This window comes from Nymphalis io, chromosome 18, assembly GCF_905147045.1.
Source record: "Nymphalis io chromosome 18, ilAglIoxx1.1, whole genome shotgun sequence".
NCBI lineage: Eukaryota > Metazoa > Arthropoda > Insecta > Lepidoptera > Nymphalidae > Nymphalis > Nymphalis io.
In genome coordinates, this window is record NC_065905.1 from 8400740 (window position 1) to 8417869 (window position 17130).

The 17130-nt window shown below is 34.2% G+C and overlaps 1 protein-coding gene across 3 annotated transcripts in view; it reads left to right on the forward strand.

The window, feature by feature from the left end:
* The first annotated feature begins 1190 nt into the window (after nucleotides 1–1190).
* LOC126775453 (ceramide synthase 6-like) overlaps nucleotides 1191–17130 on the forward strand; it is a 28707-nt gene continuing 12767 nt past the window's right edge. For all 3 annotated transcript variants that reach the window (XM_050497414.1, XM_050497415.1, XM_050497416.1), the window contains exons 1-2: nucleotides 1191–1491; nucleotides 4056–4170. In XM_050497414.1, coding sequence (XP_050353371.1) covers nucleotides 1313–1491; nucleotides 4056–4170 — 294 coding nt within the window. In that variant the 5' untranslated portion in view covers nucleotides 1191–1312. The remainder of the gene's footprint in view (nucleotides 1492–4055; nucleotides 4171–17130) is intronic.

Consider the following 17130-nt stretch of genomic DNA (forward strand, 5'->3'; position numbering starts at 1 on the left):
GGGTTGGCAATAAACAGGCGCGGAGAATAAATTGTAAAGTCTGCCAATTTTATTCGTGTTTCTACACACTATACTGAGCCCAACCAAAGAACAGCCAGCACATGACGGTGTTTTTTGCATCAGAGAAATGCAATGAATTTAGTCTATTATATCAAGAGACAGTGTCAATGTATTTTGAATAATAGTGAAAAAAATATCACCAAATATAATTCCTAATGTTTGTATCTCATTATCCAAAATCCATATTTTCTTACATTATTAATCTGATTATATTGGGCTTTAAGTATTCCAAATTCATATATTGTATACATTACTAAAATGTAGACTGAAATATAGGTAAACATAGTACATTTATAATCACGACCAACGCTCAATTCGTGGTACTACTTCAAGCTTCATTATTATTTCAGTACATTTTTTTCTATTCCATTATATTAATTATTATAAAATCATACTTTGTAAGCATATGAAATAAAAAAAAATATTTAAAAAAGTTATGTTTTGACAAAAAATGGCATGATAATTTCTTCTAACAGTTGTTTAAATTAAATTTGTTTGCTCGGAGCGGAAGTCTTATGTTTAAACTTTGTAATGTCCCGACTACACGCTGCGTCTTAAAAAAGCATACTTTCCGGTGATATATAGGTAATATATATATATTAATTATATGTATTTATATATTAATTGAAATAATATTAAAGTAATTTCTTTCTTTATTTAATAATATATATATAACTGCCTCGTTGGTCTAGTAGCTTGATGTAAGGCCGCAGACCCGGAGTTCCTGGGTTCAGTTCCCAGGCCGTGCCTCGGAAAGCATGTAAAGCCGTTGGTCCTGCGTCTGAACTCTTTCCGGTCGTGTCAAATTGCCGTATCATTGGATTATGAGAGTTAGGGAATAGAAAGAGCACCCGTGTTTGCGCACTTACTTATGCACTATAATATCTTCTGCGTAGTTGGCTAATCTCTTTTGAGATTGGCCGCCGTGGCCAAAACCGGTCTGGAGGACATTATTATATATATATATATTAAATCCTCGTCGAGCTCTCAAAATAAAACAGGCGTGTCAGCATGTAATGGCTAAATAAACTTTTTTTACTATTCATTTTAACTGTACAAGCTAGACAGAGTGTGTAGACGGGACCTAATCTTGAAATTGTGTTATCTGTGTCTTCCAGCCCGCACTCCGCGCTCCGTCCGTCATTAAATCAAATTAGTAGCAGTCGATGGATATAAATTGGATTTATCGTTGAAGTCTAGTATATGAATACTAGATTTTGTGATCCTGTTAACAGTAGTGATTAATAGCGAAATGCTGCGGCCGCTTATAGACGCGTTTTGGAATGAAGATGTGTGGTTACCACCTAATACTACATGGGCCGACCTCGCGCCCCGGCCTGATAAGGCTGTAATTTATACGGACCATCGGCATGTCTTTTTCCCAATACCGTTAGCACTGCTTTTCATAACTCTACGTTATATACTAGAAAGGTAAGTGTAACTTATGAAGCTTATTGTTTGTCACGCATTTAGTTTTCGGGGGCGTAAACGGTATCTTAAGTCATAACCATTTATTCGTTATCATGATTAATTCGTGAATTATAAAACCAATATTGTCATACTGACGGCGATTTAAAATTCTATTAATATGATAATTGATCGAATAAATTTAATTCTAATAAAAACTGGCTTGTCCATAACATATTTTGCTCATGTTTATATTATGTAGAAATTAATTCCAAATATCCCCTTTTGAATTTTTTTAAGAGTTATTAGTATTTTAGAGTTATTATAATAGAGTTGTGAATTATTCATCATCAACTTCCACTAGATGCAAATTATTCTTACTTATTATCTTGACATAAAATAAGGTCTAATAGATTTTTTGAGATAAAGTAAACAATAGTATCATATGTTAACTACGACTTATAATTATCAATTTTATCATTTCACAACCTTGAAATTCTAATATGTTAAAAATTCTCAGTACAAAAATTTTAAGTGCAACACATTGGGGAAAATATTCATGTATATATGATGAATGGATTAATAAAAATAAACATAAGTATTTTGAAAATGTGACAATATATAGTTCCTTTTATTAATCTATATAATGTTTCATCAGTTTAAAGTATTACTGTTGTTATTATTAAAACGCAAATAAATAAATAGTAACATAATTGCATTCTAATTTTATTATCCTTATTTTGGCGAGTGTCCGTTCTCAATAACTTGCTAGTTACCTTCAAGATAATATTATGCATATCATCATAACAGTTATGTGGCATTCCAATATGGTAGGAGAGTTAACGAAATGGCTTTAAGTGCTTTCTGAGAACACCATTAATTTCCTAACATCAGGTAGCTACAGACAATATTAAACAGTTAAAATCTAATAACTTTGGTTGACTTGACCTAGTATATCAACTTGGAACCATATCATCTGCAGCTTTACAGGCTAGCAATGAGGTAGTTATAATAAATCAATATGACAATGTCAAAAAGTTCTTAGTTATAACTCTCCTTGACACACTTTCGGTATTCACAACAAATAAGCATAATTCTTAGACAATACGTCTTTGTAAAATATATGTGTGAAAAAATATGATAATGAAATGTATTCTTGTGTTTAAGACTATTATGTTTATAATATGTATGTACGTTATCCTTTAAATGACATACAATTATCTTATATTATGCAATGCATAAAAATTAAAATAATCTGCATTTTAAGGATACCTAAAATGACTATATTAATAGGAACAATTATATGTATAAGGAAAACAAGACATGTATTTAAATAAAAATAAAAAGAAGGGGCTAATATTGCAGTGATTATTATTTTACTAAACCTAATATTTATTCCAGTGTTTCAAACAAAGTTAGTAAAATATATGTGTTACAAATATAATTACACATTATTGAGATTTTTTGTACAATGTTAGAATATTTAATGGTTTTTATATAAGGCAGTAAAGATATAAATAAGGTTTAATTCAAAGATCAGTTAATACTGTTAAAGTATCACCTATCTGAGTAAGTGAGTTTTAAATAGATAAGATTATCATATATTAATATTTTCCCATAGGTATTTAATTAAACATTTTGTTTCCTTAATGTTTAAACGAAGTTTTTACTATGTTGTTTATTTATTTTTTACTGGTATGTTGTAAAGGCGCAGGCATTATGTACGAGAAGTAGCCGATGTCCTTTCATGGCGTTCAAGCTTGCTTCATAGCTTGGTTCAGTGGTTTAGTTATTAAAGCGTAACGGAAAGACATACTTTTGCATTTATAATATTAGTATAGTTTATTTTTTGTATTTATTTATAAATGTAAGAATTATTATAATTTATATATCCATACACAAATATTCTCAGTAGCAGGCCGGGAATCTGGAAGTTATAATACATTATTATAATATATTATCATACATTCGCACATCGCTTGTTTTGTATGCTAACAAATTAAGACTGCAACAAGTTTTATCTTTCAAAACTGTGCCATCTATAAAAAGAATCATTAAATATAATCTTATCTTATAAATTATTTTGTTATTTCCCTATGATAAACAGTGATTATTATATACATGTAGGTATGTAAGTGAGATACAAGACATGTGTTTCAAAAAGTTTATTTAATAATAAATAGCTTCCTGAGTCTGTCTCTGTTTGTCCAGGGTAATCTTTAAAACGGATATAAAATACAAATGCTAATAACAAAACTCTTATAAAGTATGTTCTAAGGTATAATTTAGATATTTCATCAAAATAGGTTCAGTCTATCAAAACTAATAATAACAAAATGTTCATGTATGTATTTTATTATCTATAGGTACATTTATACAAATAGATGGAATTTAATAATGAAATGATGAGGGAATTCCTTTATTCGTAATCATGTTTCAAGAAAAACTTGAAAACCGTAGGTCTTACATATAAATTTTCTCAATAATTGTGATTTCCCCTATCAGTAGGTAAAAAATTATCCAGTAATAACGTCAAATCTATATAAGTGAATGAATATCAATATAAATATTTAATGCTTCCTTTGCAGATATGTGTATGCTCCGTTTGGAAGGTACCTAGGCATTAAAGGCACGAAACCTAAGAGGCCCCCACCGAATCCTAAACTAGAAGCAGCTTATAAAGCCTCCCCCCGTACGAAACAGGTAACAAATTAAAATTAGTAACATTATGTTATATATATTTTTTGATTTAATTTTTTTTTTTCATGTTATTAAACAGCCAGTAGGTTGTGTAATAAAATAACACCTGCTTTCGTTGGATAGGAATGAATTTCATAAATAATTACAAATTGGTCGTCCAAAGAAATCACTTACATTTCTTCAATAATTTAAAAGCGAATACAATATCTATCATTATCATTAAATCAATTAAAAGTGATACGTTAAACATATTCTTGAAATTCATTTATAATATTGATATATATTAGAATTACGGTATATAACCGGCTTTTATAGTCGCCGCATTGAACCACATGACAAATATAAGTAAACATAAAATTCCTTCTTAGTAAGCGCGAAGCTTATTATCAGTGAACAGATCAGAGATTAGCTAATCTCGGCTTCGCTTGCAGATTCTTCATATTCTTCTTTTCTTCATCAGCATCTTCACATTTCCCTATTGTGAATCTGCACTTTATTTTTTTGTATTAAATTCTTTTATGATATATTTGAAACATAAAATTCTGGTATTTAACTATTAACAGTATCTTGGTTTTATAGCTCTGTTAAGTTCATTTGAAATATGAGCGGCATCCATTTTTTTTGTCAATCGGTAAAAAGTATGGTTTATGATTTCCTCCTGATCGATTTCGGCTACAGCGGTCAATATCAAGAGATTAGCCAATTGTGCAGGACATAGTATAGTGCAGAAGTGTGTGCGCAAAAACAGGTGCACTCTCTTTTTTCTCACTCTTATAATCCGATGGGAAGGCAATCCGATACGACCGGAAAGAGTTCAGGCGCAAATCAACGGTTTTACGTGCTTTCTGACGAACGGGAAGGTACACACTTCTAACTTCCAGATTCCCGGCCTGCTACTGAGAATATTTGTGTATGGATATATAAATTATAATGAGTGTTATAATTATAATTAGTGTTTCTAACTTATTTCCGTTTTCCTAACACGAAAAAAAATCTTCAAAGATGTTAGTTAGTACAAAATTTTATTTATGAATAATACATTTTTTTTTAATTTCCTGTCACAGATGTCAATCATTTCATGTTTTCCGAAAGTGCCGTATTCTCGATGGTCTCTTATTTTCCTTAGTTTAGAAGTGCATCACATTGTCCTCTAGCTACTCTATCGGGCTGTCTAGCGACAATGTAACCGGTTCTAGTAATAAATTGTATTAATTTGATTTGGAGTACGTTACTTGCAGCGTGCTTTTATTTAACAGTATGAAAATTGAGCGTGACATTTTTTACCATTACGATGACGTCACGAAAGGCTTTAAGCGTGTACAGATCGTAAACAGTAACGTTTTAAAAAAGTAAATTTATACTAGTTTCTTCCTTTCTTTCTAGTTAGTAGGCTTCGCACGGGTAGATAGGAAGAAAAATGTATTTTGGATATCATTTGCGTGAAATCCGTTCTTAGTGAGCGTCTGAACAGACGCTTACTAAGAACGTCGGGGAAGGAGTAGCTGTGACAAATTTCAAGTCAATCGGGCGGATAGTTTAGGAGATCTCGTGATGAGTGGTATTTTGCCTATATTATTTTTTTTTTCTTTTTTTTTATAGAATAGGAAGGCGGACGAGCATATGAGCCACCTGATGGTAAGTGGTCACCAAACGCCCTTAGACATTGGCCTTGTAAGAAATGTTAACCATCGCTTACATCACCAATGCGCCACCAACCTTGGGAACTAAGATGTTATGTCCCTTGTGCCTGTAATTACACTGGCTCACTCACCCTTCAAACCGGAACACAACAATACCAAGTATTGCTGTTTTGCAGTAGAATATCTGATGAGTGGGTGGTACCTACCCAGACGAGCTTGCACAAAGCTCTACCACCAGTATATATATATGGTAGTAGTATATATATATATGGTTGGTAATATTTAAAGTAGGTAGGTGGACTGGCAAATAGATCACCTGATGGTAAGTGATTATCACGTGGCCCATGGACATTGGCAATAAGTATAAGAAATATTAAACATCCCTTACATTGCCAATGCGCCACCAACCAACAATAAATCAAAATAGGTGCGCTGCAAGTGAGGGGCTCCAACTTCAAACGCCTGGATAGACGTTAGATACTAATAATACGTGGTAGCCTTATAATTAGTTATTCCACTAGACGTCGGCACTTAAAAGTAATGACACGACAGTTTTCATTCTGCAAATCATTTTTTCTTACTATGTATTTACTTCATCTGTCGTGCCATGTAAGAACTCAATTCGTATCTCAGTCGTAAAATGCTGATAACCAACTTACAGTTATTATAAATATTATTTTAGTCATTGTCTAATATTCCAAGATCTTGTTCTGTGTTGAGTTTCGAACAGACTTGGGTAAAATGTAGTCGGATTAATGATTACGATTACAATGTGTAATCACCAATTACGGTTACAGATTAACTTTGATTGATTCTGAAGATGGCGCGTGCCCTGGAGTCGCTCACTCACTTTACTTTTTTTTTATTACTTTCGATAATCTCCATAAAAGCAGCCTTGTAGTGCAGCAGTGGTGTTTGCTAATAACTGATAAAAAAAAGTCCTGGAATGGAGACTATTTGAAAATATGAGATCCAATTTAATTTGTCGCCATTGATAATTTATCCTTTGACTCCTGGAAGAACAACTTGTATATAATTTTTTAATATTTTCATCAGACAGATGAAGGTTTTCTCATAATGTTTTCCTTTACCGCCGAGCACGGGATGAAATATAAACACAAATTAAGCACATGAAGATTCAGTTGTAATTGCCCGAGATTGAGGCCGATTTGATTTTGCATTACTTTCAAAAATAACGGTTTATTTTCGAAACATGCGATTCGAAGCATATCGAGTTGAGTAATTTAAAAAAAAAAATCGGCCCGCAATTAGCAAACGAGGGGAACAATTAATTAAAAAAAAAAAGAATTTACATAGATAATATTTGTACGAAAATTGTCTTTGAAAAATATACAAAATGTTAAATAACGTCGCAATTAAATGTGAATGACATTGAATTATTAACAATTGTCGTTCTCTCGCTGTGGTTACTCGATAGCATTGTTTAAAACACATTAAGATAATCCGTAAAATACCAATTTATTTTAATTTTTGTAATAGTTTTTAAAGGACTCGCATTCTTAAATAATATAATTTGTCATATGATAAACGATCTATGAGAAGATTTGTTTATTATTTTCCTGGTTATTTTATCATTATATAAACATACATACCTAATTATAACATCATATTTTATAAATTAATACTTATATTTTGCTTTAACGCGCAACAAGCGATGTATTAACGCGTCCTAACCACTGGGCCATCCCGACTATATAGGAAATATTGTCAGGAATACACCTACATGTTGAGTTTCTTTCTTCGTTCTTCTTCACAGGGCTAGGTGTTCCTTTTTCTACCCGGTTTCAGTTTCTAGTTTGACTGTTGTATGTTGAATTAAGTAAGTTTCGATTTTTTACATGTGTCGGATTTTAGTTGTGTAGTGGGATTATATTGTAAACCTTATCATCAAAGAAAAAATAGGCCTTAAGTTCAGTGGTACAATGTTCGACATTTACATGTTTTTAATACTACTTATTATATTTCGACATTTACTTTTGACGAGCCGGGTGGCGTGGTTGGTTGCCTTTTCACGCCGAAGGTTGTGGGTTCGATTCCCACCCAGGACAGACATTTGTGTGCATGAACATGTCTGTTTGTCCTGAGTCTGGGTGTAATTATCTATATAAGTATGTATTTACAAAAGAAAAGTAGTATATGTAGTATATCAGTTGTCTGGTTTCCATAGCACAAGCTTTGTACAAGCTTAATTTGGGATCAGATGGCCGTGTGTGAAAAATGTCCCAGGATATATTATATTATTATTATTATTACTACTACTTTGTCTTACTTATATTATTAAGGTGAAGTTTTTTGTACAGTGGATTCCGTTTATCTCAGGCATATATAATTCCGGGGAACGATGTAAGTCAATCGGAACGTAATCTTGAAACCGCGCAGTATGGATTTAGAAAAAATGTATTGTGTTCCTATTTATTTAAAGTAAAATTAAGAACTAAATTATAGCATTTATTGTACTCGTTGGTATTCAAATTAACTATTATAATATTTTTATCGTTCGTCTCTTTAAATTTTAATGGTCCATTCGACCATGGCCTACGGTAACGCAGAGTGCGTTAGTCGTCGGATCAGACATTCAATAATCTACTTAGTTTACTATATTCTTGTACCGCCATTGATAATTTAAGTAGCATTATATGTATAATTCTGTTTTTTTTTTAATTTCGTATTGCTAGGTGGCCGGACAAATGGGCCTGATATTAAGTGGTCATCACCGCCCATAGACATTGATGATGTAAGAAATATTACATCGCCAACGCGCCACCAACCTTGGGAACGAAGTTATTATGTCCCTTGTGCATGTAGTTACACTACATTATATACAATTTTATATAATATTGAAATACAGTTATACATAAGGCTAGGAAAGATATTCAAGGTCTCATCGCATAAAAAGCGACCTTTTCTAAACAATATTTCGTTATAGGACTCGATGTAATAGTAGCTCTTTGGACTATACAAACATGTAGGTCTATGTTACATATATACATTACCTATAGTTCATAATATTGTAGGTCAATGCCATAGGTCATGAAATAGGTCCGAACCGAACCGAACCGAAACAGCCTGTGAATGTCCCACTGCTGGGCTAAAGGCCCCCTCTCCTCATTTTGAGGAGAAGGTTTGGAGCTTATTCTACCACGCTGCTCCAATGCGGGTTGGTGGAATACACATGTGGCAGAATTTCAGTGAAATTAGACACATGCAGGTTTCCTCACGATGTTTTTTTCCTTCACCGTAAAGCACGAGATGAATTATAATCACAAATTAAGCACATGAAAATTCAGTGGTGCTTGCCCGGCCCGGCCGGTGGCCTAGTGGTTAGAACGCGTGAGTCTTAACCGTTGATCGTGGGTTCAAACCCGGGCAAGCAACACTGAATTTTCATGTTCTTAATTTGTTTTTATAATTGAACTCGTGCTTGATGGTGAAGGAAAACATCGTGAGGAAACCTGTATGTGTCTAATTTCATTGAAATTCTGCCACATGTGTATTCTACCAACCCGCATTGGAGCAGCGTGATGGAATAAGCTCCAAATCTTCTCCGCAAAAGGGAGAGAAGGCCTTAGCCCAGCAGTGGGACAATAACGGGCTGTTACTATACTGTACTGTACTTATACTTTGGGTATAATGTAAGTCCAATCTTGTAGGTTGGACCCCTTAGTGAGTAAGAAAGAAGAAGTCGCGATATCTGACAGGGCTTTTCCATAGGGTAATTTATAATAATTATATACATTTTTAAAGATTATTTTAAGTATTTTATACTATGATTATATTATTTTAACTATAAAGTGTGTGTTTGAGTGTGTGCGTGTACGTGCAGATGTGTGTATTAATAAAATAATTCTATCACATAATATCTAAATATATTGACTTATAAACATTGCTACGATTTTATGAGTATGAATTTGACGTGTTTAATCAACATCAGAGTGAAATCGTTGGTTCTGTTTTGTAATTATTGAAATACATACTTGGTAATAAGGTTTTGTTCAAGCTCATCTGGGTAGTTATAACTAACTCATCATATATTCTAAACAGCAATACTTATTGTTGCGTTCTGGTTTGAAGAGTGAGTGAGTCAGTATAACATTGGCGATGGAATGCATTTTTAATATTTTTTGTTTCAATTTCTGTGGGCAATGGTGACCACTTAACGCGTACTTTCATATTTAAAATAAAAAAAAAATGTCGTTGTTTTTGTAATCGAGGTTATTATTTTTCGTAAAAAAATTAGTGAAATAGACCATCGTCGCAAATAATCTCGAATGTTTCAATTCACTGAACATAAAAGAAAAAATGTAAAGCAACTAGCGTTACGAAATATAAATCAGATTAGAAACTAAACACTATGAAATTTAACTAACAATTTCTCTAATGAGGGTTCCATCATCTACGGAAGTGTATTTTTTTATAGTATAGGCGTCGCTAATGCCTCGTCGTCGTAAGCTCGTCTGGGTAGATACCACCCACTCATCATAAAACAGCAGTACTTGGTATTGTTGTGTTTCGGCTTGAAGGATGAGTGAGCCAGCATTGAAGATGTTTTTTTTTTTAATGTATAGGCTAGCGCTTGACATGTTATCACACCTGATGGAAAGTGAGATACAGTCTAAGATGGAGCGCGCTTGCTTAGAAGATGCCTATTCACTCTAGACTTGAAGGTACCCATATTGTAGGTGGTAGGGAAAACGGAGGTCGGGAGGGTATTCCAGACCTTGGCGGTGCGTATCAGAAACGATGAAGCAAATCGTTTCGTACGTGTCTTAAATAAGTCAACTACGTAAATGTAAGCGATGGTTAACATTTGGCGTTGATGACAAATTACTGAAAAAAAAAGCCGAGATGGCCTTGTGGTAAGCACGCGTGAATCTTAACCGATGATCGTGGGTTCAAACCCGGGCAAGCACCACTGAATTTTCATGTGCTTAATTTGTGATTATAATTCAACTCGTGCTTTACGGTGAAGGAAAACGTCGTGAGGAAACCTGCATGTGTCTAATTTCACTGAAATTCTGCCACATGTGAATTCTACCAACCCGCATTGGAGCAGCGTGGTGGAATAAGCTCCAAACCTTCTCCTCAAAAAGAGGAGAGGAGGCCTTTAGCCCAGCAGTGGGACATTCACAGGCTGTTACGGACCACTTACCATCATATATATATATATATCACTTTCTGATATTTCACGACCTAATTCTGCGATGTCTCGAGCTTGTTCTTTCCGAACACTCCTACAGGTGCTAAAAGGGGCAATACCTTTACTTTTAGTAATGAGAATAGCAACAACGAACAGTTTTTTTTGTCCTATTATATAATATTGCGTAATATTGTTGGTATTAATAATGTTAAAGTTACGCGTTTTAGTACCAATCAATTTATTATTTTTTTAAATGTTTCAGCAAATGGCAATATGTGGTATACAATTTTTTTTCTTTCACCACCAGGCCACAGAACTAATCGAAAATAATTCTGACATAGAACATAGATGTAAATTGTAAATTAATGTAAATTAATTTAAAAAAAAAAAAACTTAAAATGAAAACTAGTTTGTTTTTTAAACGTGAGTATCGGAATTGCTATTCAACGAGGAAGTGCTGTTTACATTCTTGCCACCATTCCACGAGGTCATTTGTAGCTATTTTTAATGTTGACCTGTTAATTATATAACATAATATACTTTATTCAAGTACGCTCGTACAAGCACTATAGAATTGTAATTTAAAAATATTAATCTTACTAATATTTCAAATGCCAAAATGAGTTTGTTACTTTTTAATGTCTCAACTACTCAACCGATTATCATAAAACTTTCACACATTTTTAAGGATAAAGAAAAGCACATGTGGTACGTTACACTATGAGTTTCCAGTATCTTATACGTATGTGCTAGATTTATATAATATTAGTTACTGGTGGTAGGGCTTTGTGCAAGCTCTTATGCGTAGGTACCACCCACTCATCAGATATTCTACCGAAAAACAGCAGTACTTGATATTGTTGTGTTCCGGTTTGAAGGGTGAGTAAGCCAGTGTAATTACAGGCACAAGGGACATAATATCTTAGTTCCCAAAGTCGGTAGCGCATTGGCAATGTAAGCAATGGTTAACATTTCTTACAATGCTAATATTTATAGGCGTTGGTGATCACTTACCATCAGGTGGCCCATATGCTCGTCCGCCTACCTTCACTATAAATAAAAAAGTTACCGCCCGCGTGAGGGGAAGAGCAGGTGTTAGGTACTCTACGTCCTTTTCTGAACCCCTTATAACGTGTGTGCAAAGTTTCGTGATAATCGGTTCAGTAGTTTAAGACGTAAAGCGTTACAGACAAACAAATTAACTTTCACATTTGTAATAGTTAGGATTCGAATGATCATGACAAGGTAAGTCTCTGTAAAAACAACAAACATTATATTTATCTCTCAAGTAATTTATATACAGAGCTATATACTATTGACCCTTGCCACCTATCAGATACAAATCTGAGCTATACAATGTCGTTTACGTAAATATAGACCAGAATAATAATCTTATAATTATATAGGAAAAATATACTTAGAAAAGTACCGTAAAACCGTAACCGTAACAGCCTGTGAATGTCCCACTGCTGGGCTAAAGGCCTCCTCTCCTCTTTTTGAGGAGAAGGTTTGGAGCTTATTCCACCACGCTGCTCCAATGCGGGTTGGTAGAATTCACATGTGGCAGAACTTCAGTAAAATTAGACACATGCAAGTTTCCTCACGATGTTTTCCTTCACCGTAAAGCACGAGATGAATTATAATCACAAATTAAGCACATGAAAATTCAAATGAAAATTCAAATTTAGAAAAGTTCATTTAAAAATATATAATTAATTTATCATATACTTTATTCAATTCGTTTTGAAAATGTAATTTAGTCTTGCCTACGTTGATGGTCATTAGTTTTACCGGATATAATTAATATTGCTGTTCAGTTTCAAAGATTTGTGAGTCAGTATAAACATGCATATAAACTGCCTCGGTGTTCTAGGGGCTAGTTTGCACGGCTGCGAATTATGATTTTCCTAATACGAAACCCGGAGGTTGGTGTTAGACGCCTATGCCTCGAAAAGCAAGTAATGCGTTTGACCCTGCGCCTGATCCCTTCGGTCGTGTGCCGGGAACACATATTTGTGAATTAAAATGTCTCCGGTAACTAATTTCATTTGATTGAGAATGGTCAATTAGATGAAATGTCCGTCATAAACGAAAAGGAGAATCAGGACATCATAATCATAAGTTTCAGGTCTTTCAGGACTGAATAATTCTGAAATATCCCAAAAAATCGCAATATTTCGCTAATTTTATAAGCATATAAAAAAGTCATAAAAGTACGCTTATTAAAAATGAACGTCTTTTATTAGTTATTCGATTTATTTTAATTGATTTTTTTTTCAGTACTCACGTACTTTCTTACAAAACTAAATGTGTTTTCAGTCTTTTAAATAAACAAACATTAAATATCTCGAAACATAATCTTAAAATTAATGTTATATACTGATTACATTCTTTCTATAAATAAGTAGAACTATTATGCACAGCGTTTTAGTCGACAAACAATCAATATTTTATTAAGACAATCAATTAGAAAAAAAGAATGACTGCTTTTTTAAATCAACTACGGAATTTGAAAACTTAAAAATACTTTTGACAGCGCAATCTACATTAGGTACATACATATCTTCAATGTGTCTATAAATGTAGAGTTATTTTATAAATTACATTATAATATATTTTATACTCCTAAAAAACATAAGATTAGATAAATAAATCGTGATCTAAACCAGAAACCAGTTTTACCGCTAAACTATTGGTCTCTATTTTTAAATATAAATACGCATTAAAAATACTAGAACATTAATAGCACCATCTGATAATAATCGGTTTCTTATCATAGTTATAAAGTTTCCAGATAACGAGTAAACATATTCATTTTCTATCGATGTTAGTTTTATTGTCATTATAGCTTTATATATATCTTCAAGGTTTTGACGTTTTTTTTTATTTATCAAGGTGCTTTTTGCTTTGCTTTCAGATGGAATTCATCTTCGACTGAATTTTAGGAATTTGTTCTTTTGTTAATTTGATCCAAGTCTTCTTAAATTGCGTATGATTTTTTCATTATCAGTATGAAATTGGGTTATGAGGTTGTCTGAAAATTTAAATAAGGTTTAACATTTCGCCTTTTATTTATAGATCCAAAAATATTGTGTCTTTACGGTATTTTATTGATCAGCATCAACACGTCTTTATTTGCCTCTGACATCACGATCTTAGCATCTCGGTAAAACCTAAACACACAACTTATACCCAGCAATGATTATAGAATGCTTCAATTTCGGCGAAAGTCTGATTTGTATTTTGGTTCCAATGGATGGCTAATCTTTGCTATCAGTGTCATAGTGTACTTGTTTTGGGTTTTGTTCAAGGCTGTCTACGTAGATCCCACCCACTCAACACTTATCCTACCACTAAGCAGCACTTATTATTATCTGCTTAGTATCGTTGTGCTATTGTGTTGTGTTCTTTAGTAACATGGGACATAACTCTTTCGTTACAATGTTTTTTTTTTATAGAATAGGATGGCGGACGAGCATATGGGCCACCTGATGGTAAGTGGTCACCAAACGCCCTTAGATATTGGCATTGTAAGAAATGTCAACCATAGCTTACATAGCCAATGCGCCACCAACCTTGGGAACGAAGATTTTATGTCCCTTGTGCCTGTAATTACACTGGCTCACTCACCCTTCAAACCGGAACACAACAATAACAAGTACTGCTGTTTTGCGGTAGAATATCTGATGAGTGGGTGGTACCTACCCAGACGAGCTTACGCAAAGCTCTACCACCAGTATGATTGGTGCGCCATCAACCTTGGCGATGTAAGGAATGTTTAATATTTCTTACAATGCCAATGTCTATGAGCGGAGGTGAAAATTTACCAACCGCTAGCCCGCTTGTTAGTTCACCTAAATAATAATATAACTAATAATTAAAAAACGTCAGTCGGTGTGACGTGCAAGCCTCTGTGAAATCTTAGACATGTTCCAGGATCTGTTTGAGCCTCTGAACATTAAGGTTTTAAGCACCACGTATGCGGAAAAAATATATATGTATTTCACTACTTACTTTCAATACATATCGACGTAATTATAAACACGCGCAGTTCCGCCGTCTTAGTGGAAGACTAACCGAACGGAACGTGTGAACGTATGAGGCACGCGGGGCACGCAGGATGATATTGTTTTCACCAGTAAAATTAGATTTCCCGAGAATACATGCTTTCAGAAGTCCTGACCAGACTCTTTAACTCACAGCTACAATGTTCTCAATGATGGGGAACATTTGATTGAAATACATTCTATGCCAATCCACAGTGGTTTCAACTCGGTAAAATATATATAGGTAATGGGAGTAAAAGGTTTTGCTCAGCAATAGAATAGTATGAGTAATAAAAAACTACTTTTTGGTGTATGGAACGATTCGTCGATCTATTCACAGAATCTCGTCACGTCTCGTCTAGTCTCGTCACCGAGAAATCTGTTTCTCTTGAGGCAACGTCGGCTTATGACACTTTGTATGTGTTTAGAGTTCCCTGACAAGTAGCTAGCTAAAATAATATTTCATTTAGTCGGTATGGGCTAGACTTCGTTTCTTTAATTACGGATTGAGATAAAAAACAATGGCGTTAATATAATACGTAGTAAAATTTATCTAGGGCATAAGCAATTGTTGTAAATATTAAATAGGGTACAAGGACACGCTGTGACCTAGAAGATTTCGAAATGTCAATACGAATCTAAAGAATACGTGGCCATGACATTCCAAATTACGTAAAAAATATATTTATTTTATGAATCGTGAAATACCATCGGCATATTTTTATATTGTTATTCGCCAATTTGGATACACCACATTCATTGTCACATTGCAAATTATAGTCTTAGTTATAGCTGATTTTTGTTGTGATAATTGAATTTTTTAGGTTGTATACATAAGGTGCTGCAAAATTAGCGACGACTGGCAATCGCGTGACCAAAATGATACAAAATCCATGACAAAAGCGGCAGCGATGCCGTATTAGCAACCTAACGTTTCCATACTGAACAAAATTCATTCATACATTCTGACATTGTCTTGGTATTATCTAACGTGCGACTTGCGGGTGATATTTCGCTCCGTTATATTTATGTATCATACCATACCTTTTTTTTGCCGAGATGAGATTTTAAAGCCGAGATGACCCAGTGGTAAGAACGCAAGAATCTTAACCGATGATCGTGGGTTCAAACCCGGGCAGGACCACTGAATTTTCATGTGTTTAATTTGTTATTATAATTCATCTCGTGCTTCACGTTAAAGGAAAACTTCGCGAGGAAACCTGCATGTGTCTAATTTCATTGAAATTCTGGCACATGTGTATTCCATTAATCCGCACTGGAACAGCGTGGTGGAATAAGCTCCAAATCTTCTCCTCAAAAGGGAGATGAGGCCTTTAGCCCAGCAGTGGGACATTCATAGGCTGTTACGATTAACACCTTTGGTGTAGTTTTCTATTATTTTGAATCTGTTTAATTTTGATGTGCCTACATGTTTATATTAATAATAATCTTTATTTGAAAATATAAGCATTACAGTATTTACACCAAGTCGCTTATATCTACACTAATTACTAAACATTTTTTAATTATTCATACTAATTTAACATAACATACTACAAGGATAAATAAAATAAAGTTTAGTAAAACAAAAATAGAATTAAAATTTGTAAACAAAATAAGCTTAAATCTATTTCAATCAACAGCCAATCGTTGTCCACTGCTGAACATAGGCCTCTCCCAAGGTGCGCCAAAGCTCCCTGTCCTCCGCCTTCCGCATCCAGTTGGTGCCCGCCACCTTCTTAAGGTCGTCGGTCCACCTGGCTGGAGGGCGCCCTACGCTGCGCTTGCCGATTCGCGGTCTCCACTCTAGGACTCGTCTGCTCCAACGGCCATCGGTCCTACGACATACGTGACCAGCCCACTGCCACTTCAGCCTGCTAATTTTGCAAGCTATGTCGGTGACTCCGGTTCTTTTCCGGATAATCTCATTTCTGATCTTATCCTTCAAAGATACTCCGAGCATAGCTCGCTCCATAGCACGCTGAGCGACTTTGAATTTGTGGACTAGTCCCGCAGTTAGTGTCCACGTTTCGGCACCGTATGTCATGGCAGGTAAGACGCATTGGTTGAAGACTTTCGTCTTCAAACATTGCGGTATAGACGACTTGAGGACTTGACG